This window comes from Oryctolagus cuniculus, chromosome 8, assembly GCF_051225735.1.
Source record: "Oryctolagus cuniculus isolate XC-2025 breed Fujian yellow rabbit chromosome 8, ASM5122573v1, whole genome shotgun sequence".
NCBI classification, from domain to species: Eukaryota; Metazoa; Chordata; class Mammalia; order Lagomorpha; family Leporidae; genus Oryctolagus; species Oryctolagus cuniculus.
Genome location: NC_142874.1, coordinates 122,128,320 through 122,153,989, shown reverse-complemented (window position 1 = coordinate 122,153,989; position 25,670 = coordinate 122,128,320). Strand labels below are relative to the sequence as shown.

General features: G+C 43.4%; 1 protein-coding gene and 1 long non-coding RNA gene across 34 annotated transcripts in view; both read right to left on the bottom strand.

The window, feature by feature from the left end:
• LOC138843390 (uncharacterized) overlaps nucleotides 1–5,705 on the bottom strand; it is a 296,599-nt gene extending 290,894 nt beyond the window's left edge. For all 3 annotated transcript variants that reach the window (XR_016212085.1, XR_016212083.1, XR_016212084.1), the window contains exon 1: nucleotides 5,565–5,705. This is a non-coding gene — a long non-coding RNA (uncharacterized LOC138843390). The remainder of the gene's footprint in view (nucleotides 1–5,564) is intronic.
• Nucleotides 5,706–5,879: 174 nt separating this feature from the next.
• Nucleotides 5,880–24,547, bottom strand: COX18 (cytochrome c oxidase assembly factor COX18). Of its 31 annotated transcripts, none has more exons than XR_016212071.1 (9): nucleotides 21,399–24,547; nucleotides 20,304–20,404; nucleotides 16,700–16,863; nucleotides 16,237–16,361; nucleotides 13,082–13,189; nucleotides 11,712–11,912; nucleotides 11,254–11,301; nucleotides 7,946–8,142; nucleotides 5,880–6,199 (listed from the first exon to the last, which is right to left on the bottom strand). XR_016212071.1 is itself a non-coding variant. In XM_008267762.5 (6 exons), the coding sequence occupies exons 1-6, from the start codon at nucleotides 21,729–21,731 to the stop codon at nucleotides 11,785–11,787; spliced, it is 963 nt and encodes a 320-aa protein (XP_008265984.2). In that variant the 5' UTR covers nucleotides 21,732–24,547; the 3' UTR covers nucleotides 11,373–11,784. The 31 variants fall into 31 exon arrangements, 12 of the variants coding, with proteins under 12 accessions (XP_008265984.2, XP_008265983.2, XP_069904136.1 ...); XR_016212079.1 differs by having other exon boundaries at nucleotides 16,237–16,344; XR_016212073.1 differs by lacking the exon at nucleotides 7,946–8,142 and having other exon boundaries at nucleotides 13,078–13,189.
• Nucleotides 24,548–25,670: the final 1,123 nt, after the last annotated feature.

Genomic DNA, 25,670 nt, shown 5'->3' with positions numbered 1-25,670 from the left:
GAGTTTGATTGGAATCACAGGGAAGCCAGAACTAGAACTAGCACTTTGATATGGGATGGAAGTGTCCCAGGCAACTGCTTAATTAACCAGCTGCGCCACAGTGTCCTCCTGTTGTGTTCTTTAAACCCACTTACCATGTTCATAATCAAATGTATTACCACCTATTTCAATAACAAAATAACCCCCACTCTGCCTAAAAGTGCCAATACGTGATGTTCCTGTGTCTGCTTCTGACAAGCTATATACTGGTACTAAAAATAAATAAATAAAATGTTGCAGAAGGGCAGTACACAGAGCACCCAAAGTGTTGTGGTTCCACTTGCATCGCTGATCCCTGCAGGGTGCTGAGCAGCAAGGAGCGCACTCTCTGACATGTCTTTGTCACAACTACTCAGTCCCACAGTGAAAAGTGAAAGCAGCCAAGGACAACAAAGACAGAGGGTCCCCAACTCCTGATGATCTGCCTAACCCCCTCCTCTTTATGATGTACAACAGCAACACCACGGGCAGAGACCATATTTCACGTTCTGAATTCTGATCTCTTCCTAGGCTATGCAGTAGGATACACTCTCTTGCTCTCTTGCTCGCTCTCTCCTCCTCTCTCTCTCTCTCTTTTCTGGAAAGAAGCACCCAGCCACAGTACCCAGTCAGCCCATGATCACCAGGATAAACAACCAATCTCAGGGTACTGAGTTGCTAAGTTAAGATGCTTCATGGGAGGAGAGAACTTCCACTTTGCTTATGGCTTTGTCTAAATACTGACTGAGTCTGAGGACTCAAAAGGCTTCCACAGCTGAGGCAGCGCGTGTCAAGAGCCTCAGGGGATCACTGACATCATACATGAAGAGTGTTAACTGTTAACAGGAATCACTGTGCAGTAACTTCCTGTGGAGCACCTCTCTCCTCAAAGAGTTGTATTATGAGAGTTTACAGTAAAACTTGCTCTCAAAGATTTCTTTCATTTTAGTGTATTAAGTGGAGGATATTCTTATGTCTCATAAGTTAGTTATGTCTAAATGCTTGCAAAAGATGTATCATTCTTGCATGTTTCTTTAAAGATAAGTTTCTTGGCCGGTGCCATGGCTCAATAGGCTAATCCTCCACCTGCGGTGCCGGCATATTGGGTTCTAGTCCTGGTCGGGGTGCCGGATTCTGTCCCGGTTGCCCCTCTTCCAGGCCAGCTCTCTGCTGTGGCCCGGGAGTGCCGTGCAGGATGGCCCAAGTGCTTGGGTCCTGCACCCCATGGGAGACCAGAAGCACCTGGCTCCTGACTTTGGATCAGCACGATGCGCCGGCTGCAGTGTGCCGGCCACGGCGGCCATTGGAGGGTGAACCAATGGCAGAGGAAGACCTTTCTCTCTCTCTCTCTCACTATCCACTCTGCCTGTCAAAACTAAAAAAAAATAAGTTTCTCAAAAAAAAAAAGTGAAATTAACTTCGAGTTGCCATGACTTTGAACAGCCCATGTTGCGATGGTTGAGGAATATTTTTTTTAACACAAATTGTTGAACTCTTAGTATAATCTTCTGTGTATAAAGTTAATTGAAAATAGATCTTGGAGCCGGCGCCGTGGCTCAATAGGCTAATCCTCCACCTTGCGGCGCCGGCACACCGGGTTCTAGTCCCGGTTGGGGCGCCGGATTCTGTCCCGGTTGCCCCTCTTCCAGGCCAGCTCTCTGCTATGGCCAGGGAGTGCAGTGGAGGATGGCCCAGGTGCTTGGGCCCTGCACCCCATGGGAGACCAGGAAAAGCACCTGGCTCCTGGCTCCTGCCAGGATCAGCACGGTGCGCCGGCTGCAGCGGCGGCCATTGGAGGGTGAACCAACGGCAAAAGGAAGACCTTTCTCTCTCTGTCTCTCTCTCTCACTGTCCACTCTGCCTGTCAAAAAAAAAAAAAAAGAAAAAAAAAAAAAAAGAAAATAGATCTTGGAACCACCTGCAGCACCAGCATCCCATATGGGCACCAATTCTAGTCCTGGCTTCTCCAATTCTGATCCAGCTCTCTTCTGTGGCCTGGGAAAGCCAGAGAGGATGGACCAAGTCCTTGGGCCTCTGCACCCGCATGGGAGACTTGGAGGAAACTCCTGGCTCCTGGCTTAGGATCAGCACAGCTCTGGCCATTGCAGGCATCTGGGGAGCGAACCTGTGGATGAAAGACCTCTCTCTCTCTCTCTCTCTCTCTTTCAAATAAATGTCTTTAAACAATTTTTTAGAACAGAAAATATATTTTAGTAAAAACAGTAAGACTGAGAATAGGAGAGGGAGGAGAAGGAGGGGTGCGAGTGTGGGTGGGAGGATGGGTTTGGTGGGAAGAATCACTATATTCCTAAAGTTTTATTTATGAAATGCATGAACTTTGTAGTCCTTAAATAAAAGGTTTCTTTGGGAAAAGGAAAAAAGATGCTTCATGAAGTCAGGTGTATTAAATGCATTCGCAACTTACAGCGGGTTTGTTGGGCCCTACACTCTGTGGTAAACTGAGGATCATCTGCATGTAAACAAGGCAACATGGCTGTGCTCCAATAATTATTTAAAGACATTAAACTTGTGAATTTCATATCATTCTTGTGTATCAACAAATAATCATTTTTTCTAATCATTAAAAATATAAAAACTATTGTTAGCTTGCAGATTATATAAGAAGAGATGTTGGGTGCATTTGGCCTGTGGATTTAACTTGAGAACCTGGGATTTAAATGATCATATGTGATACTGCATGTCAGACTGAAGTACAGTCAGTTCTTATTATTCACATAGTTCCGTTGGATAAAGTCATTGGTAACATTAGTTAGCGAATACTGAACCTTTGCTCCCAGGAAGTACGGGATGCAGATCCTACAAGCCTTTGGTCCCAACATTTTTGCCAACTGATTAACAACCTATAAACACACATATATTTTACACAAATAACAACAAATTCATAGGGGCTGGTGTTGTTGAGTAGTGGCTTAAGCTTCCATCTATGATTCCAGCATCCCGGTTTGTGTCCCGGCTGCTCCACTTCCAATCTTGTTGCATGCTAATGTACCTAGGAAAGCAGCCGAGGATGGCCTAAGTGCTTGGGCCCTTGCACCCATGTGGGAGCCCTGGAAGCAGCTCCTGGCTCCTACTGCAGCCACCTGGGGAGTGAAACAGCGGATGGAAGATCTGTCTCTTCCTCTCTTTCAAATAAATAAATATTTTTAAAAATACACATCTATTACAACTATATGTGTGAATATATGTGGTGGAATGAGAAGGCCATGCCAAGATGGCCCCTGGTAAAGGAGCATCAGTTACTCAGGAATGGCTTCGAAACCCACCTGGCAACGGAGCCTTCCTGGCAACAGGCTATGATTGGTTAGGGCATAAACCGCCCTTTACCGGATTGGATGCCTTCACTATTTAAACGGCTGTACCAACTGAAATAAAAGAGTCTGTGGGCTGCTCGCCTCTGGCCTGCTTTCACCCAACTCCTGGGGTCTGTGTGGTGACTCCGTGCCTCTTACCCCTACCACATTCCTCCTCTCAGAACGAATCCACTGCAACAAATATATAAGTACACAATACCGCCCCCCCCTTATCTACAGAGAATATGTTCAAAGATCCCCCAGTGGATGCCTGAATCTGCAGAGATGGTATTGAACCCTACATACACCATATACCCTATATAGATCTTCCTATAAATATATGCCTATGATAGTTTGTCAATTAGGCACAGTAAGAGATTAACAGAAATAATAAAATAGGATTGTTAAAATATACCCATATATTTCATGAAACAATATGTTAAAAAAAATTTTTAAAAATTTACTTGAAAGGCAGAGTTACAGGGAGAGGGAGAGGAAGGGAGAACAGGAGAGGGAGGGGGAGAGAATATCTTCCGCTCACTGGTTCACCCCCCCAAATGGCCACAACAACCCACAGCTGGGCAGTGTTGAAGCCTGGAACTCCATCTGAGTTTCCCGTGTGGGTTCAGGGACCCAAGGATATGGGCCATCTTCTGCTGCTTTCCCAAGTGCATTAGCAGGGAACAGGATAGGAAATGGAAGAGCCAGAACTTGAACCAGCCACCGCTATTACAAACAGTGGCTTAACTCGCTGTGCCCCAAACACAAGTTCTTAAGTTTACAATTCATTTAAAACTTAAAAATTGTTTATTTCTGGAATTTTTTAATATTTGCAGACCACAGTTGAGCACAGGTAACTAAAACTGCATGTATATATACACACACACATAATGTCTTCAAACAGAAACTCACATAAAACAAAGTTATATATTGGTTTATTAGGGTGGAACTTAAGGCCAAATGAGCTATAACCCACCTGCACCAAATCTATCCGACACATGTATTTTCTCTGCAAGGCACATCACAGCCTTCGTAAGCTTAGGAACACCAGAACATAGCTTGTATGCTTGGGCGCCAGAAGATCATCTGTATTCAACTCAAGTGCTCAAACAAGAGTCCCATGCTACTGTTTGACCTCAGCTGGAAGCACATGTGCCCCGTGATTCGAAGTTTCCATCCTTGTGTGCATGGGCCTGTCTGCTAATGATACCAGAAGTGCCGTGAGCACAGATTTGGGGGTTATAAATTCAATTTAGCAAGTAAGAGAATTTTCAAATATGTTATCTGAATAATCAACTCTATTTTAAGTAAAACAACACATTTTAGGTATACCAGAATAAGTCACAGAATGCATCTTTAACGCTTTGTTGAGGAAAAGTCTCCTGATGAGGGTAAAGGTATTTCATTTTTAAAAATCTGTATTTGGTTATGACTATAACTTAAATTGGAGCTTTGTCTTTCACTTGGACCCCAAAATAGAACATTTATATTTGAAAACAATACTTATAAGCTCAATTGAAGCTTCCATAATAAACTTCACCAGAGGAGAAATTCTCACCTGCAGCAACTCATGAGATAAATCTGAAGTGACATGGAAGAAGCTGTGAATTCTCCCATAGGTACAATTTTATCTTTAATACATACACCCACCCTCAGAAACATCCAACACACACGGAAATTCTAGGAAACCTGAGGTTATTAAAATAAATTCAAATTTTAATTGCACAACCGTTGGAATATGCAGAAATGCAGCTGCAGTCAAACAGAGTTAGCTACATTTCCTATTTCATTTTGTAGTTGTCCAACGGACCTGCAATTTGCCCAGAGGAAAAAAGCCAAAGTCAAATTAAATACAATACTGTCTTCCCAGCTCCCAACTAAGGGAGAACAAATGCAATTGTCTCATCAGCCATACAAAAGAGAGGCTTGCCTGTGAAGTTTTAAGATGGAAAAAAATAGAAATTGGACATTTTCCATAGCAGCTCCCTTTTAAAGGCCATTCCTGGTCCTGAGAAGCCCAGCAGAGATCTTCAAGGACAGACACGTCTGTTTTTGTTACCCTAGGGTAACTCAACAGGAACAATTGCTTTCTTGGAGTGTTTTATTTGTTTTTTTAAATGTCAGGCCTTTGCATCAATGCTTTTGCTCCAAAACACCTAAAAGTCCTCATCTGATAAAACCAAATCATCAGGACAGATTAGGCTATTAAAGATAAGGCTACCTTGCAAAACTTACCCAAACATGGGACAGTCAGGAAGTCGGTAGAACACAAGGAACTACGATTTTCTCTGCTACTCACTCTTTGGGGAATGTTGTGTTGGTATTCCTCCCCACCCCAAGTTCAAGTCGTAAAGCAAAAAAGTGGCATTCTGAGGCCTACGCCTGGGCCTCAGGGTCTGGTTAATCTAGTTGATTGATTAAACTTGGGAAGCTTGCAGCCAGCCATTCCCTGCCTACTGATTTCTTTTCTTTGTTGTGATATCAGTCAGCCCCTATGGTTCCCATGGCTGTAAATCAACTGGGATCAAAATGTTTTAACATATAGACATATTTTTTAAAATTTTTAAAAGATTTATTTATTTATTTGAAAGCCAGAGTTACACAGAGAGAGAAGGAGAGGCAGAGAGAAAGAGAGGTCTTTCATCCGATGGTTCACTCCCCAATTGGCCACAATGGCTGGAGTTGTGCCGATCTGAAGCCAGGAGCCAGGAGATTCTTGCAGGTCTTCCATGAGGGTGCAGGGGCCCAAGGACGTGGGCCATCTTCTACTGCTTTCCCAGGCCACAGCAAAGAGCTGGATCAGAATTGGAGCAGCCGAGACTCGAACTGGTGCCCATGTGGGAAGCCAGCACAGCAGCCGGTGGCTTTACCTGCTATGGCACGATAGACATTTTAATTGGTATTGTGGAAAGACCTGGAACACACATGAAAGCCAGGTTTTCTGAGCATGAGAGTGGAGCGCTGTGAGGAGGAAGCACCTTCCTTTTGGGAACCAACCCTTTTCCTCAAATGCAGATTGGGAGCAAGGAGAGACTATGCTTCTGTAGGTCAACTCTAATTCCTACCGTCATAGAAGAAATATTTTAAATAGTTCTAGCATGCAACATCTCCAACATCTTTTGCTTGGTGGTATAAGCAACACAAAGAAACCATAATTATTTATTTGACTTGCAAGTGAAGGAGTCCCAAAAAAGCAGTATTAAAAACAGCAATATAATTACTGAATAAGTTCAAAATGTGCTTATAATTCCTTTTGCTTTGAGACTGCATTCCTCTAATGATCTGCTGTCAAGGTAACTTATACAGAAGCCACCCAATTACATTATCACCATGTTTGTTAGCCCTTAGCTGATGGGCAGTTTGCTTCGGTTGTTTGGATTTGCTTAGCTTGTTGGCATTCAAGCAGCTGATGGGGCTCAGAAAGCACTCAAAAGGCTGTGGCTTTCACCTGCTAACAATACCCAAATGGCTCAGTTTCCAAAATCCTGTGTAACAATTTCAATTTGCAGTTATGTAATCCAACTAAAATGACTAAATACATGATTATATATCCAAGATTTATACACATGCACTCTGGCTGAAAGTTACTTTTTTTTTTTTTTTTTTAGATGTATTGATTTATTTGAAAGTCAGAGTTACACAAAGAGGAGAGGTAGAGAGAGACAGGACAGAGAGGACAGAGAGGAGAGAGGGAGAAGGGAAAAGGTAGAGGGGAGAGGGGAGAGGAGAGTCTTCCATCCGATGGCTCTCTCCCCAATTGGCTGATCTGAAGCTGGGAGCCAGGAGCTTCTTCCACGTCTCCCACATGGGTGCAGGGACCCAAGGACTTGGGCATCTTCTACTGCTTTCCGAGGCCATAGCAGAGAGCTGGATCGGAAGTGGAGCAGCCGGGACTCCAACCAGCGCCCATATGGGATGCCGGCACTGTAGGCAGCAGCTTTACCCACTATACCACAGAGCTGGCCCCAAGTAAATTTTTTTAAAATACACCCTTTTTAGAGTGTAGTGGGTAAGGCTGACATCCGTATGGGTGCGGATTTGAGTCCTGGCTGCTCCGCTTCTGATCAAGCTCCTTGCTAACAGCCTGGGAAAGCAGCAGAAGTGTTTGGGCTCCTGCCACCGATGTGGGAGACCCAGATCCAGGCTCCTGGCTTCAAACTGGCCAAACTCTAGCTGTTGCAGCCATTTGGAGAGTGAATTAGTGGATGGAATACCTCTTTCTGCCTCTCTTTCAAAATAAATAAATACATCTTAAAAAAAAATCCTTTCTAAGGGATGGGAAGGTGTAACACAAACTAAGTATTTCAAACCTCCGAAGCCTTCCTGAGCTCCTCAGGGCCCATGACAGAACTCTGCCAGGAGTCCCTCAGCAGCTGAGGGGAGACAGGCAGGCCACGTGGCAATATGTGTAGGGGTCTGTAGAGCTTGAGTGTCCTCTGACCTCAAGCTCTGCAGAAGCCTTGGACTCTCAAACTTACTGACAGATGTGAAAAGCAGTTTCAACTTTGAGAGTTTGAAATGGGAGAATACTATGAAATTGGGTACAATAAGACATTTTTGAAATCATAGGGAATCACCATCTATGAAGTATGCCCAGGAAAGGAGATTCACTTAACTGAAAAAGTGTTGGAGACAATGTGTTGATCACTCCCCAAATGCCTCCAACAGGCAGGGCTGGGCCAGCCTGAAGCCAGGAGTTCAGAATCCATCTGGGTCTCCCATGTGGGTGGCAGGGCTCCAAGTACTTAGGCCATCTTTCACTTCTTTTGAAGTCCATTTGCAGTGAGCTGGATTAAAAGTTGAGTAGCCAGGACTGGAACCGACACGGATATAGATGTGGGCGTCTTGAGCAGTGGTGGCTTAACTAGCTATGCCACAATGTCCAATCCTTTTTTTTTTTTTTTTTTTTTTAAAGATTTATTTATTTGAAAGGCAGAGTTAGAGAGAGGCAGAGAGAAAAAAAAAACCCGGCCATCCACTGGTTTACTCCTTAAATGGCCATTACTAATGGAGCTGGGCCCATCTTAAGCCAGGAGCCAGGAGCTTCTTCCAATTCTCCCATGCGGGTTCAGGGACCCAAAACTTGGGCCATCTTCTACTGCTTTCCCAGGCTGTAAGCAGAGAGTGGGACCAGCAGTGGAGAAGCCGGGACTTGAACTGGTGCTCACATGGGATGCAGGCACTGCAGGTGGTGGCTTTACCCACCAGCCTCCAATGCTCTTACTTTTAACTCTCAATACTGATCACCTCTGCTCATCAAAATATGTGGCAATTTTCCCCCCAGCAGGGAAAAGGAGCATGTGGCAAGGTGCAGGGCAAGAGGGGTGGAGCATCTGCCCTCTCCAGGTAAGCCACCCTCCTGGAACATACCCTGGAGCAGACCTTTCAGTTTGCTATAGAAACTTCATGAGGTAGGCGTGGCTGATCAAACCATGGGCCCTTCCCTCTCCCCAGAGGCTGAGGGTGGGGCATGCATTTCTGGTTGATGAAAACTCCCACCCTCCCTGCAACTAGTCATCTCAAGGAACACAAAAGATAATCCTATCATTCCAGAGTGGTCTAAAGAGATGTATAGAAATGGAAGTTCATGTCCTGGCTGCTCCACTTCTGATCCACCTCCCTGCTAACAGCCTGGGAAAGCAGTGGAACATGGCCGCTGCCACCCACGTGGGAGACCCAAAGAAGCTCCTGGCTCTTGGGTACAGCCTTGCCCAGCTCTGGCCATTGTGGCCGTTTGGGGAGTGAATGAGCAGATTAAAGACATTTCTCTGTCTCTCCCAGTCTGTAACTGTTTCAAATAAATAAATCTTTAGAACAAAAAATATAAAAGCACAGCAAGCACTGATTTGGGGGTTCTGAATACATTTTACAAAAGAGGCAGATGCACAGTGATGAAACCACCAAATACTGTGGACCACGTGAACACACGCCTCAGGTCCTTGACTGTGACTGGGAAGCACTGTTGCCTGAACAGGGCAGTCATAAACCAGGACTGGGAATTCCGGGAGAGAACCTGTTCTCAGTTACCACCAGTTACCTTTCTCAGCAAGCTGCAGGAGCATGCCAGCCACAATTCTTACCTCCACATGCTGTGCATTACTTTATAGTAAAGCCTGCACAGCTTCATGAAACAGGGCAACTAAGATTTAGCAAACATCACTCAGAGTAATGACTGATTTTACTTTTTACTTTATGGTAAAACAGTGAGATGAATTATTACATAAAAATTATATATTTATATAATATATAATACAGTATATTTATATATATTTATAAATATATAAATACATATTATATAAATATAATACATAAATATATATTTTATATATATAAATAGGGTTTCTCAGAATCAGGTCCCTGTTTTAACTCAGTGAAAATTTACACTTAAAACCTTTTCAGGCCGGCGCCGCGGCTCAATAGGCTAATCCTCCACCTAGCAGCGCCAGCACACCGGGTTCTAGTCCCAGTCGGGGCGACGAATTCTGTCCTGGTTGCCCCTCTTCCAGGCCAGCTCTCTGCTGTGGCCCGGGAGGGCAGTGGAGGATGGCCCAAGTGCTTGGGCCCTGCACCCCATGGGAGACCAGGAGAAGCACCTGGCTCCTGCCTTTCGGGTCAGCGCACAGTGCACTGGCCGCAGCGCGCCAGCCGTGGCGGCCATTGGAGGGTTGGAGGGTGAAGCAATGGCAAAGGAAGACCTTTCTCTCTGTCTCTCTCTCTCACTGTCCACTCTGCCTGTCAAAAAAAAAAAAACAAAAAACACCTTTTTAAATGTCTGGCCAGTCCCCAAATATCTCAGCTAATTTAATCTAATCATTTTGTGAATTAAACAAACTGGTTTCATAATTTGTACCATGCATTTTTCCTAACTTAAGCCTCTATGATAATCTCATCATTTAACGTTTCCAAGTAAACTAGTTTATTTTTGTATTAACTAAAAATTTATTTTTACTTGAGAGGCAGAGAGAGCCAGAGAGCGAGCGAGCAAGTGAGAGAGCTTGAGCTCCCATCCACTGGTTCACTCCCTAAATCCCATGAATGGCTGGGGCTGGGAACAGCAGGGGTTGTGTGCTAGGATGGAAGCACAAGGCAGGTCTCCCACATGTGTGGCAGGAATCCAATTACTTCAGCCATTTTGCTGCCTCCCAGAATCTGTATCAGCAGGAAGCTAGAGTTAGGAGCCTGAGCCTGGAATTGAACCCAGGTAATCCAGTGCAGGCTACATGCATTTTAATGGGTGTTTTAGCTACTAGGCTAAACATCTCCCTCTAAACAAGTTTAAAATCACCTCTATAATAGGTGGCAATTCTTCTAGTTTTCTTCCTTTGACCAACAAATTTAATGCTCAAAATTTTTGACTATGATTTAACAATGCAAAATATCATACTCTGTATTCCAGACTTCTCAAATTACAAAGGGATGTATAGTTTTTAAATTGTTTTACAGCAAAGCTGAAAGGCAACATTATCTACACATTAGGTACTTGTATGCTTGGATGATCATACTTCAAGATCTCTTGTTTTGGGGATAGTGCTGTGGTGTAGCAGGTAAAGCCACTGCCTGCAGTGCAGGCATCCATATGGGTGCTGGTTCGAGGCCCGGCTGCTCCACTTCTGATCCAGCTCTCTGCTATGCCCTGGGAAAGCACTAGAAGATGGCCCAAGTCCTTGGGCCCCTGCACCCGTGTGGGAGACACAGAAGTGCTGGGCTCCTCTCCTGGCTTCAGATTGGCACATCTCCAGCTGCTGCGGCCAACTGGGGAGTGAACCAGCGGATAGAAGTCCTCTCTTTCTGCCTCTCCTTCTATGTGTGTAACTTTTTCAAATAAATAAATAAATCTTAAAAAAAAAAAAAAAAACTGTTTTTTACCCAAATTCAATGTTATGTTTCACTAGGGTAAGACTTCTACTAGGATTTGACACAATACCTTCAGAGGTGTTGATCAATATCCTTATACTGCGAGTGCCGGGATTTCCTTGAAGAGAAAAACTTTTATCAGACGCTTAAATAGGTCTATAACCCTCCCTACCAACAGAATATTAGCAGTCACATCACATGATCCTTTTATTTTACAAAATATTAAAGCGTGGGACAGTTTTGTACAATATGACATCATTCAGTATTTAATCTTGTTCTTCAAAGTCTGGCACCATTAACAAGCTGTAATTTTATAAACAGGGATAAACACTTGGGTTCCATTTTTACATTCTTTTACAATTATACAGACTACATTTCTAACACTTAAATGATTTTTATTATTATCATATATCTGGATTACATTTTAATCCACCATACTTTGAGGAGTTTACAAGTTTAAGCAATGGCAAATTAAATAATACACTGGTTTCTAAATCTAAATACATTACAGTTAACAGTGACTCTTACATGGTTTCAAAATTACTGAAAAATATGTCATTTTCTTAAAAGGAACTTGGTGTAAAAGGCAGCAAACAGGTCTTTATACGGAGTGTCTGAATCTGACTTGGTCAACGGTATTCGGCAGAGCCGGCGAAATCCAGGAGAACGCAACAGCAAGTTCTGGGAGAGGCCCATGAAGCTGGAGCACAACCAGTAGAGAGCAAGTGACTGGAGAGGGAAGACACAAATGTTAGCACCCACCACTCCTGAGGGACACCAAGGTCCAAATATGGGCAGGGAAAAAAAAAAAAGGCAATGACACACTCTGCAAAGAGAAACGACCTGGACTGAGCAAGACCTGCAGCAGCTACTGAGTGCCTGGGACACATCCAATGGACAGGCAAAAACGGCTGAATCAAGACTACGAAGCAAACAGAGAGGCATTTAAGGTGAAAACAGGATGACAGAGAGCAACTCCCTCGCCGGGGCCCAGTGAGGGAGGTCGCACCATCTCTTCAGCAGTAAGACTGCTTATCCCCATCAAGACTCCGGCTGCTCCACTTCTGATCCAGCTCTCTGCTATGACCTGGGAAAGCAGTGGAAGATGACCCAAGTCCTTGGGCCCCTGCACCCACATGGGAGACCCAGAAGAAGCTCCTGGCTCCTGGCTTCAGATTGGTGCAGCTCCGGCCACTGCAGCCAACTGAGGAGTGAACCAGTGGATGGAAGACCTCTCTCTTTCTGCCTCTCCTTCTCTCTCTGTGTAATTCTAGACTTGCAAATATAAATAAATAAATCTTAAAAAAAAGAAAAGAAAAGAAAAGAAAAAGAGGCATCGGGCCTGTGCTGTGGTGTAGTGCCTCTGCCTGTAGCTCCGGCATCCCATATGGCTTGTTGGTTTGTGTCCCAGCTGTTCTTCTACCAATCCAGCTCTCTGCTTATGGTTTGGGAAAGCAGCAGAAGATGGTCCAAGTGCTTGGGCCCTGGACCCATGTGGGAGACCCAGAAGCACCTCCTTGCACCTGGCTTCATGCCTGCTCAGCTCTGGCCATGGAGGCCATTTGGGAAGTAAACCAGCAAATGGAAGACCTCTCTCCCTGTAACTGCTTCTCAAATAAATAAATCTAAAAAAAAAAGTAAAATAAAATAGAAAAGGAAAAGAGGCAGGAAAAAGTAAGAGCGTATGACACATTCATATAAAAGAAGATATACCAATCCCAAGAAACAGTCCAAGTCACTTTGCGATAGAGACGGAAGGTTAGTTCTTGCAGAAACTCAAATTGCTAAGGGGTAACGTAGTCAACAGGCTCAATGGAAGAGGCAGGGATCGCAGGCAGTCGAGGCTGAGCACAGGGGCTGTGAAGCACACGCGTCACACAATGCTCATGCTTACTCACTGAAGGGACGGTTGCAGCAATTGGAATCATCAAAACTGACAGTGTGCGGACAAAGTGGGTGATGTATATCTGAAAACGAGACATTCCAGCTTTCTGTAGAGCAAAAATCTGAAGGGACAGAATAAAAAAAACACACAATGATTATTAAAATGCATGTTAAATTAGACAAGCTTTAAATTATAAAGACTTTTGACTGGCCTCCTCCATACTTCAACAACAGCAAAAACTGGAGTTGGCATTGAGGTGTAATGGGTTAACCCGCTCCCTGTGATGCCAGTATGTTATATGCGCACCAGCTCATGTCCTGGCCACTCCACTTCTGATCCAGTTACCTGCTAATGTGCCTGGGAAAATAGTGGAAGATGGCACAAATGCTTGGGTCCCTGCACCTGCGTGGAAAACCTGAATAAGCTCCTGGCTTTGGTCTGGCTCAGCCCCAGGCGTTGTGGCCATTTGGGGAGTGATCCAGCAGATGGAAGATCTCCCTCTATGTAACATTTAAAATAAATAAATCTTAAAAAAAAAATACAAAAAGCAAAAAACTAAACACTGATTTTTTTTAAAGATTTATTTATTTTGCTTGAAAGTCAGAGTTACACAGAGAGAGGAGAGGCAGATAGAGAGAGGGAGAGAGGCTTTCCATCCGCTGACTCACTCCCCAGATGGCTGCAACAGCCAGAGCTGCGCAGGAGCTTCTTTCGGATCTCCCACACGGGTGCAGGGGCCCAAGGACTTGCACCATCTTCCACTGCTTTCCCAGACCATAGCAGAGAGCTGGATCAGAAGTGGAGCAGCCGGGTCTCGAACCAGCACCCTATGGGATGCCGGCACTGCAGGCGGTGGCTTTACCTGCTATGCCACAGCGCCGGCCCCAACACTGATGTATTTGTATAGTTTATTATCTACTAAAAATTTTAATAATCAGGCAAAATTCTTACATAGAACACAACGAGTCCTTCGAAGATAAGCACATTGCTTGGCACAGAGAAGGCACTTGAAAGATAAAGGACAAAAAGGAAGGGGGAAGAACCAAGGTGGGGACGAGCAGTCAGGATTCCTGAGTAACTTACTAGGAAACACAATGCCAGGTGACTCTGAAGTCACAGCACCTAAATTAAGGTGGCAGCCCTGCAGCTTTAGCGGCTGGGTAACACTGCAGAAGTCACTTAACCTTTCTGTGCCTCACTTTCTCCACTTTAAAATGGAGATAGGGGCTGGCACTGCGGTACAGCAGGTAAAGATGCTGCCTGTGCCCATATGGGTGCCAGTTCAAGTCCCAGCTGCTCCACTGCCGATCCAGCTCTCTTCTAATGCCCCTGCGAAAGCCGCAGAAGACAGCCCAATACTTGGGCCTCTGCACCCACATGGGAGAACTGGAAGAAGCTTCTGGCTTTGGCCTTTCTGGCCATTTGGGGAGTGAACCAGTGGATGGAAGATCTCACTCTCTGTCTCTAATTCTGCCTTTCAAATAAATCAATAAAATGGAGCTAGAAGTACCTACGTTACAGGTTATTTTAAAATTAAACAAGTTAATCCATGTACCTTGCTTAAAACAGTGGCTGGCACATAGAGCACACTAAGTCAGAATGAGCTTGTTGTTAGCTGGTATAGAGGGGAAGACCAGATGACTGGCATTAAGATCACTATGATCTTGTATTTTATCACTTCCTTCTTTTATAAAACACTCACTGAATACCAACCACATGGAGAATACTATGTTCTGAACAGACAAAGGAGCTCTTAAGAAGCACATTCACACTACACATGGTGTCTTTAACAATCTTTCACCACAGTATCAGATTCTATCATTTCATTTTCCTCATCTGTAAAGATGACAGGTATGTCAGGTTTCCAAACCAGGAACAGTGGACAGGAGGTACATGAGATTTGAACTCACATCATTTCTAAGGTTGAGTCTGTGTTCTACTCAGGGTGTGAGAACAGTTCTTTATGAAATTATAAACATGATTTCCCTAAACTGTTGAGTTGAGCACCATGGGATAAAGGCTTAGACAGGACTGACTCAGAGGCCATATTTTATGTGTACAACATTTTTTCCACTTCATCATATGAAAACAAACAAACAAACAAAAAAAACTGAATGACTTTTCCACTGTCACACAGCAAGAAATTAGCAGTCTAGGAGCGACTGGTCATTGCCTACAAACTGACATGTTAAATAAAGCACATTCATAAAACAACACTGTAACTGTATTGTGGGACTAAAATCAGATTAACTGGGCATCTTAATTACTGTTTTTTTACCAAAAGCAAGTCATATAATAGTATGTCTTAGAATCACAAAATCTTTTTTCTGAATTTTATTTAAGTTATGCAAGTTTCATGTATTTCATATATACAGATTCAGAAACATAGTGATACTTCCTACCCCACCCTCCCTCATACCCACACTCCAACCTGCCCTCCTCCCTCTCCCATTCCCACTCTTAATTTCTACTTTGTTTACTTAATGATCATAAGGTTAACCCCAACTAAGTAAAAGTAATATTTTTATTAAAAATCAAGAAAAAAAACCCACTGTTCCTCAACAAAATAGACAAGGGCTGTAAACTATCATCAAATCTCAAAATGTCTCTCTCACTCTAATGTTACATTTCAGGGTACTCTATTAGATACCCCAGATCAGGGACAACATGATATATGTCTTTTTGAGATTGGCTTATCTAACTAAGTACAACTGTTTCCAGTTAATTGTATTTTGTTGCAGAAAGACAGGATTTCATTTTTTTCACAGCTGAGTAGTACTCCATAATGTATATATACCATAATTTCTTCATCCAGTCATCAGTAGATGGACATCTGGGTTGACTCCATATCAGCCATTGTGAATTGTGCTGCAACAAGCACAGGGGTACATATTACTCTTTCATATGCTGAGAATCATGAAATCTTAAAGCTGAGAGACTTTGAAAGTGATCTCATTCAGCGTTCTCAATCAGGAGAATTCTGAGCCCTACAGAGAAGTTAAGGGACTGGCCTAAGTCAATGGCTGATATGGGACCAGAAATCAAGGTGCCTCAATTCTAGCTCAAAGTGATGGCGCCAACTCAGACACAGGTGTATTTGACACCAAAACAGTATCAACAAAGGCCCCAATGACAAAAATGGCAAACAAATCTCTTAAAGCCACTGACCTCCACTATTAATAAATTGATGACACCAACAGACACAGGCAAAATCCAAGTGGAATCCAGTGCAGTGAGGTCAGGAAACCAAAGGACCCCTCCAGTAGTAAACTGCTCCTGAACAGAAAGACCTGCTGAAACAGTTTTAAATAAAACAAGAGAACGCCTAAAGATGGTTAAGGGAAATATACAAGACACAAGACATATGTAGCCTAACAATTCCATTAAGGTGTCCCTCACACCAAAGATCAGCACGGATTCTTTTCATTCAGCTTATCTTTCCTCAAGACAAGATGTTTCTCTCAACATAGTTAGTCTGTTTACACTTAAGAGTTCACATATTACACCCTTGTCAGGAAATAATAAACATATTCCAAGTATGAAAAGTAGGGTTCCTTTCTTTCTTTTTCTGAAGTACAAACACCACAGTTAGAGAACCTATCTCGATGAAATAGACTACTGCAACAGTTACCTTCTGAATGTGCTGTCCCTGTGCTAAAATTCCGCAGAGCAACAGACATGAAGATCCACATGGGAAGCTGAACCCAAACCAAGACAGTGGCTTTGAACGGGTGGCAATTATCCCGAACATACAGTTCTGAAACAAGCCTCTTCATATTCCTTAGATAAGTGAGCCTGGATCAACAGAAGGGAGAAAAAGAGGAAAGAGAAAATGTTATTTGACTACTTGAAGGACTTCCTCCCCATGGCACAAATGTACCCATGCTGTGCTTAATGGCCAAGGATTTATATGGGGGTTTTAGTTGTCATAGTTTTATCAAGCGGCTGCCTAAACAAAAGGCAAATCAAGTCTTTTATTAAAACTTCCATAGCAATGGATATGAAGTACTCAATGCTCCACAAAATCTGACACTGTCAGACAACAGGCTTTGTCTCTGGTGGTCTCTGGCCAATTAAACTTTTATTTTTTTTTAAAGATTTATTTTATTTATCTGAAGCCAGGAGCCAGGAGCCTCCTCCGAGTCTCCCATGCAGGTGCAGGGGCCTAAGGACTTGGGCCATCTTCTACTGCTTTCCCAGGCGATAGCAGAGAGCTGGATCGAAGAGGAGCAGCCAGAACTAGAACCAGTGCCCATATTGGATGCCGGCGCTTCAGGCCAGGGCTTTAACCCACTGCGACACAGCTCCAACCCCAGCCAATAACGTTTAAGAAGGAAATTTCACTGCTGACATAGCATGACAATATCAGAAATACTAAGGCCAAATGCCTTTATTATTCAGTTCTCTCCTCTCCAGACAAACCTAATCCCTTGATCCCTGAATAGACCTTTTGCAGCTATGTGGGTTTGTCCTAGGTCTGTTCTTGGCTGGTCAAAATGGTCCCCATTTTTTTTTTTAAAGATCTATTTTATTTGAAAGAATTGGGCAGGGGAGGGAGAGAGAGATCTTCCATCCACTGGTTCACTCTCCAAATGACTGCTAGGTGCAGGACTGGGCCAGGCCAAAGCCAGGAGCCCAGAGCTTATCCTAGGTCTCTGATATGGGTGCAAGGGCCCAATCACTTGGGTCATCATCCACTGCTTTTCCAGGTGCACTAGCAGGGAACTTGATGGGAAGTGGAGCAGCCAGGACTCAAACTGCTGCCCATATGGGATGCCAGTGTTGCAGACTCGTTATGCCACCATGCTGGCCCTGGTCCCCATTTTTTAAAATCAACTCTCTTAGGAAGATTCTGTTAACCACACTAGTTCATTCTCTTCTTAAGTCTTACTTTCTGGACATGGTCTCCTTAATGGCAAGTGTTGGGTGTTATCTTTAAATCTCCTCTACCTTAAGTTTAGTACAAAGCAGGCACTCAACTCAGATTACAGCATACTGAATTAGGATAGTATACAGACATTCTAGGCCCTTTATAATTTAGTGCCTGACTATTCTTCAACATCGTTTCTTGTTACTCCTCCACAGACACTTGCATGTTCTGGTTCCTAAATGACTGCAGGTCATCAACAAGTCACACTTCTAGATCACCATGCCTTTTGGAAACATATTATCTTTGTCAACAGCTCACATTACTAGCTGTCCACTGAGAAACTCACTTTTACCCTTCAAGACTTAGTACTAATGAAAATGAAGGAAGTCCTCAGAGTTGTCCCCCTAGAAACTCATCCATCTGTGTAAGGGTGTGTCTGGACAACCATCATCCCAGGACAAGCAGGTCCTACAAGAATTATCTAGGCTTAGACTTTTAGTTAGGTATATCAGCCATTTAATGTGTGTGTGTGTGTTTAAAGATTTATTTTATGGGGCCAGCACTGTGGTATATTAGGTTAAGCCTTTGCCTGTGGCGCCAGTATCCCATATAGGTGCTGGTTCAAGTCCTGGCTGTTCCACTTCTGGTCCAGCTCCCTGCTAATGTGCCTAGGAAAGCAGTGGAAGATGGTGCAAGTCCTTGGGCCTCTGTGCCCACGTGAAAGATCCCAAAGAAGCTCCAGCCATTGCAGCCATTTGGGGATTGAACCAGTGGATGGAAGATCTGTTTCTCTCTGCCTCTCAAATAAATAAATCTTTTTTTTTTAAAGATTTATTTATTTATTTGAAAAGTCAGAGTTACACAGAGAGAAAAGGAGAGGCAGAGAAAGGTCTTCCATCTGCTAGTTCACTCCCCAATTGGCTGCAATGGCCAGAGCTGCGCCAATCTGAAGCCAGGAGTCAGGAGCTTCTTCTGGGTCTCCCATGTGGGTGCAGGGGCCCAAGGACTTGGGCCATCTTCTATTGCTTTCCCAGGTCATAGAAGAGAGCTGGATCAGAAGTGGAGCAGCCGGGACTTGAACCGGTGCCCACATGGGATGCCGGCACTGAAGGCAGCGGCTTTACCCACTATACCAGAGCGCCAGCCCCAAGAAATCTTTTTTAAAAATTTTATTTTTTGAAAGCGTTACAGAGAGATAAAGAGAGACAGAGAGATCCTCCATCTACTTGTTGACTCCACCAAATGGCTGCAAGAGCCAGGGCTGGCCCAGGCCAAAGCCACAATTCAGGAGTTTTATCAGGGTCTCCCACATGTGTGTGTGGGCCCAAGCACTTGGGCCATCTTCTTCTGCTTTCCCAGGCACATTATCAAGGAACTAGATGGAAAGTGGAACAGCCAGGGCTTGAACTAGCAGGCGTAAGGGATGCTGTTGTTGTAAGCGGCAGCTTAACTGTTTATGCCACAATGCCAGCCTCTAATGTTTTCTTTTAGACTTTGGCTGAAGCTCTCAGATTTTTCTGATGGGTAAAACTTCAAAGCTACATGTCTGTCAACTTCTAATTGTATCAAATAAAAACACTAAGTTATCACTATGCTTTTTAAAATGTCAGATCTTTTTTTAAGACAGACACAATCTCATATTAAAGAAAACTGACAAATTTACACTTTTCTAACAGTACATGCTTAACAACACATTTTACACACATTCATACTACAAAGCCCTTGTTTTTCTCATTCATGCGAGCTGGTGAATACTTTTTCACAGTCTAGTCAGGGAATCGAATTTGGAAAACTTGGCTTGTAACTAAGCACTAAGCTGATGGAAGCAGGACGACTTGGATCTCATGGATGATTATGGGCATCCACGGGCACAGCCAAGCACACCTAGACAAGACAAGGCATTTCCAAGAAGTCAGCACACAAAGGCACAGGGTAACCACAGTGAACGGGCTATCCAGGTGCTTCTACCATATCATACACATATTCTTCCTCCCTATCCTTGTGAGCTGTATCTTTTCAAAACAGCTCACATCTGTAAACAATCTGTGTCACCTGCTGACCAAGGTCCCTTCCATGATTCACCTTGATGATCTAGCTTCCTAGTACGGAATCTTAATACAGTACTTAACTCACTGCCATCAGTATTTGATTATAGGTCTTTCTCAATGGGAATATGCTATTATCTTTGTTTCTTGTTGCTCTACTTCCAGTACAGTATATAAAACTTTCATGCCACACACATTACTAAAATCTGAATGAGTTGGGAAAAAAAGCTACAGAATACTAAACCTATATAAACCTATAATCGACGTCAAATTTATGCATTACATATATTTATAGTCTTACATGCATGGAATTAGCTTACCTGGCAACTCTTTTGGACCACCCAAACTGATTTGCACGCAATGCAACTTCTTGGTTAAGACGGCTGGCGATGCCTTTTATTTCTGGTTGCAAATTTTCCACCTAGCTAAAGAAAAAGTAGAATCTGTTCTTTATTCCTAACCACTCATCATTTTCCTTTACTTCTTCAACTCATTTAAAAATTTATTGATCATGTCAAGAAACATTAAGTCTAAAGCTAAAATGTTCTCAGTCACAACCAAATTCAAATTCCAGCTTGGATACGTACCTGTGATCCTAGGCAAGTTACCTAACCTCAAGAATTTTGTTCCTTCAATTATAAAACATGTCGCGGTACCTATGCTTAGTCACAGGGTTATTACTAGGATAAAATGAGAACTGCACCCTGGGCTTTACTGTCCTATCAGATTTCCCAGTAATAAAATAGCAGTCTGATAAATAAGAGTTTTAAAATACACTGTGATAGCCACAAAGTCAAAAATAAATTGCATCTATCTCTGCATGTGTTAATTTTTCCGGTAAAGTAACAGCCTCCTTGCTGCTGAGTCCCTTCCTAGTTTATCTGAAAACAAGAAAGTCATTATTTTTGAAATCTGCCGTTTCAATAATCCCTTGTTTTCAAAGCACCTTAACCTCTTATCCAGTTTGATATCTAAACGATGTGGACTAGGCAAGGGAAGTAATGTTATCCAGGACGCACGGCAAAGAAAATGAAAAGTGCCTGCAACTAACAAGACACAGGCTTGCAGATCGCAGGCCTAGACAGGAAATCAAATTTGCAAAGGGTTAGCTTAGTAGTTTCTAATAAGAAAGATCAACTGGGCCAAAAGATGCTACAGGCACAGCGGCTGTTGAAACCTCAAGACGATGATTTCACAGATATTTCTCCGACTGAACCCTCTGTCCCGATTCTTTTAAGAGCCAGTGTGACCAACCCTGGTGCTTCGAGCGCAAACCCAGCAGGACAAAGGAAATGACAAGTGTACGAGCCAGGGCACGTGTCACACAACCAGCGCTAGCGAGGTTTTTCTCCGAGTCACGGGGGGCGGCGACCTTCCTCCGCCGCGCAGGGTACCCGCGGCTCAGCGCCCCTCACCTTGGCCAGAACGTAGTGCTGATAGGCGGCCAGGGGTAGCGTGACGGCGCCCCGCAAGGCCACGGTGGTGAGCAAGATGCTGCCCCACCACGGAAGGCCCGTGGCAGCGTGCGCGGCGAGCAGCGCTTCCTCCGCGGCGCGGACGGGCGCCGACGCGGCCAGCGCCTCATACCAGCCGCTCGCGCCAACTGCAGACACCGACGCCACTGACCACACTGGGAGAGCGGGACGCTGGGCACCAATCGTTGGCGCCGGCAGTAGCGGCGGGCCTGAGGCTCGGAGCTGCGCGGCAGAAATCTGCCGAACGCTCCAGGCGCCCAGCCGGCAAAGCATTTCTGCTCCAAGGAAGAGTCTAGTGCGCGCACCCCACAGAACCTACGGCGCGTGCCTCTGGGCGGAGACCATCACGCGCATGCGCCGAAGACACAGGCGTAAGGTGCGTGCGCTTGACCTTTCTAGTCAAGCCGGTGACGTCTTTCGTCGCACTAGATATGACGTAAGAGCTAAGGAAGTCCCGCCTTTCCCACGAGATACGGGGCGGAGCTATTGTGTGCACGCTCAACTTTCATGCTTCAAGGCTGGAGCTCCTCGCGGGACAGGCCGGAAGTGGAGGGACCCGGGCGGAGTCTGCTGCTACGAGTGGGTCGCGTCCTGCTCCTGCCGGAGGGCTCCTGTTGTCACTTAGTGTATTTCCGTTCTTTTTCATTAATACCAGTGGTGCCATTTACCTTCTGTAGATGACCGGAACTTACACTACCCAGAGTCAACGGGTTGTTGAAATGCCTGCTTGAGAGGCGGCACGTTTCAGGCTGACCCGGTGTTAATCAGTGGTCTGTAGGTACCGGACACAGCTCTGTGTGCGGCGTAAGGTTTTAGTGGTGCGTTTGCATTAGCAGTTTTCAACTCTACCTGCAACCTTTCTCTTCCCTGTATTGGGCTATAAATAGCAAGTCTTACAGTAAGGGTAACGTACCATCACCTGATTTAAGAACTGTCACTGGGGCCGGCGCTGTGGCACAGCAGTTTAAGCTGCCGCCAGCATCCCTTACGGGCGACCTGACTGTAGCACTTCCGATCCAGCTATCTGCTAATGCACCCGGGAAAGAACTAAAGGATGGCCCGAGTCGTTAGGCCCCTGCACCCACCTAGGAGGCCAGGAAGCTCCTGGCTCCTGGCTTGATCTGGCCCATTGGGGGCATCTGGGGAGTGAACTAGAAGATGGAAGATCGGTCTCTCCCTTCAAATAAAACTTAAAACAACAAAAGTCCTTTGCACTTAAAAAGAATTATCACTGGCAGAACAAATTTTTTAAGAGTATATTGTTTGAATACATATTGTAATACTTTTCAGCTATTAAAAATGAAATCCTGTCTTTTGCAACAAAATGGATGTAACGGAAGACCATTATACTTAGTGAAATCAGACACAAAAAGACAAATGTTTTCTCTGATTTGTGCTCATCTAATAGAGTACAAAAAAGGCTTAATGCGTTAGTGAAACTGACATCTTCTGATTTATCATTTATAGCCTGTTACTCCTGAGGAAGTCATCTTTTTACTTGAACTCTTTAGTGTAGCATTAAGCCTGTGATTATCAGGTAAATGGAAAATGCAGTTTTGCAAAAATTAAAAAAAGGAAGGAGGAGGAAAGGAGGGAGAGGAGGGAAGTATCATGTTCTTAGAATTTTATCTGTGAGGGAGTTGGTATTGTGGCATAGTGGGCTAGGCTGCCACGTGTCCTACCAACATTCCTGTGAGCACCTGGTCCAATGCCAGCTGTTCCACTACCAATCCAGCTTCCTGCTAACACGCCTGGGAAAGCAGCCTCAGATGGCGCAAGTGCCTGGGCCCCTGCACCCACATGGGAAACCTGGAAGAAACTCCAGGCTTCAGGGTTTTGGATTGGCCCACTTTCTGCTGTCGTGGACACATAGGGAGTGAACCAGCCGATGGAAGACCTTGCTGTCTCTCCTTCCCTCTAACTCTGCCTCTTAAATAAATGATTTAAAAAATTGTTGTTTAAGCCACCAGGTCAATATTGTTTCAGCAGAGTGAATTAAGAGTGCTCAAAAGTTTAATACAGGCTATTATCATCATAAAGTCATTTAGATTTCTCATTCCCCAAATATGCCTTCTGAACTTTTTCAAAAAATCTTTTTGTGAGTAATTGTTAAAATTATCCCTTGGAATCAGATTTACTTTTCTTTTTCTTATTTTTTTCAGGCATTACTTTTTAAAACTAATGTTATCTAGAAATAGCTGTTCTCCTTCTTTATTGGAAAAACTTCTTTCAACTTTTTTTTTTTTTTTTTTTTTTTTTTTTTTTTTGACAGGCAGAGTGGCCAGTGAGAGAGACAGAGAGAGAGAAAGGTCTTCCTTTGCCGTTGGTTCAGCCTCCAACAGCCGCCGCGTCTGGAGCACTGTGCTGATCTGATGGCAGGAGCCAGGTGCTTCCTCCCAGTCTCCCATGTGGGGGCAGGGCCCAAGCACCTGGGCCATCCTCCACTGCACTCCCTGGCCACAGCAGAGAGCTGGCCTGGAAGAGGGGCAACCGGGACAGAATCCGGTGCCCCAACTGGGACTAGAACCCAGTGTACCGGCGCTGCAAGGCGGAGGATTAGCCTAGTGAGCCACGGCGCCGGCCCTTCTTTCATCTTAATATTCAAGAGTCAAACATGTGGAGTTGGCATTTATTTTTCAAAAATATTAATTCACTTAAAGGCAGAAGTATAAAATGAATTTTCTTATGACACAGCTGTTTGTCCTGTAGTTTATTTTTGTATATTTCTGCAATCATGGTATGCAACATACTAAGTATATTAATGCACTAATTTGTTCATCTTAAATTCCAGCCACTTGCGTTAATCAAATGCAGTGACTTAACTACACATTTATCAATGAGGTGGTATATTAAGATATTGAGGGGCCCATACCTAATATTAATATTTAAAGTGTAAGGTAATCTGGGTAGATGTATTTATCTAAAATAAAAATACATTGAGAGAAGGGAGTACTGAATCTCTTCTTGCAGTGATTAAAATGAATAAACTGGTTTGTTTTTAATCATTCTGAAATAATCCTGATTTTAAAAGTGCCAGACCTGTGGGAATGAACACTTTTGAAAACCAGTAAAGTGAAAATATTTTGAGTAAATCAGAGTATCTGAAGAGGTTTTGTGATTTTGAATCTCTCCATTTAGTCTAACACTTTGTACTGTTTTTAATGAGTGAATATAATGTATAAAATAATTGTTATAACTACTATGAAATGTTAATATAGTTCATTTGAATCAAAGGACAGATGTAGTACTGTTTATGTGATGAATAAGACAGGATAAGTTGAAACGTAATTTATTCTTCTACCAGAGAATGAAAATGACTATTAGTAATTTACCAAAAAATTAATTTTCATTTACTAAAATCAGACTGTGAAAATGTTATGCTAAAATTTATATGTTGAAAAGGCATGAAATGGGAGACTTTCTTGGAACTGGGAAATAGTCATCTCTGAAATGGAATGCTTGGTTTAAAGAGATTATACAATAACTGGGGCATTAGTTATTTTTGGATTTACCTTGTGAACTAACCCAAGTATTATTTCTGAGAGTTAAATCACTCCTTAAAAAAGAATGACAGAATATAAATACATCATGTAGTCTGCATATACACAAATACTTTCTTTCAAAATAGAAATAAAAAGACCTGTATGGTCTTTAAAAATTAGGTTTTTTTATTGTTCAAATAAAAATGCACTGCATTACATGGGAATATAAAAAATGTCTTTGAAAAATGTCCCTAGTACGGGCTTCTAACACCATGGTATTGTACTTTTAACAAGCCTGACCCCAAAATTTAAATATGTTTTCCAATTTATATCCTCTTGCCCCACAGTTTTAAAGTAAAAAAAAGTTCCCAAGGTTCAGTTTAGTGAAACATCACAAATAAGATTCTGTAAAAAGTATGAAGTGGTATCTGTTCTCTAGCAGGGTTATCTTAAATAGTAATATAAAATCCTGGTTATTAACACAGGAAAGAATTAGGCCAAAGATATGGCAAAAGTCATATACAGAATACTCTGTTAAATAAAGTTATACTACTTTCTTAGTAAAGTGCTAGACTTTTACTTCATAGCTATATTTTTATAGGGTATTTTTTAGCTTTTCCTTTATATTTGGGAATATTAATCAAAGATAAGTAAAAACCCACATTATGTATTTTAAACCACCTCCTAAATTAAAAGATATGAATGTGTTGTTTACAACTTCTGGATATGT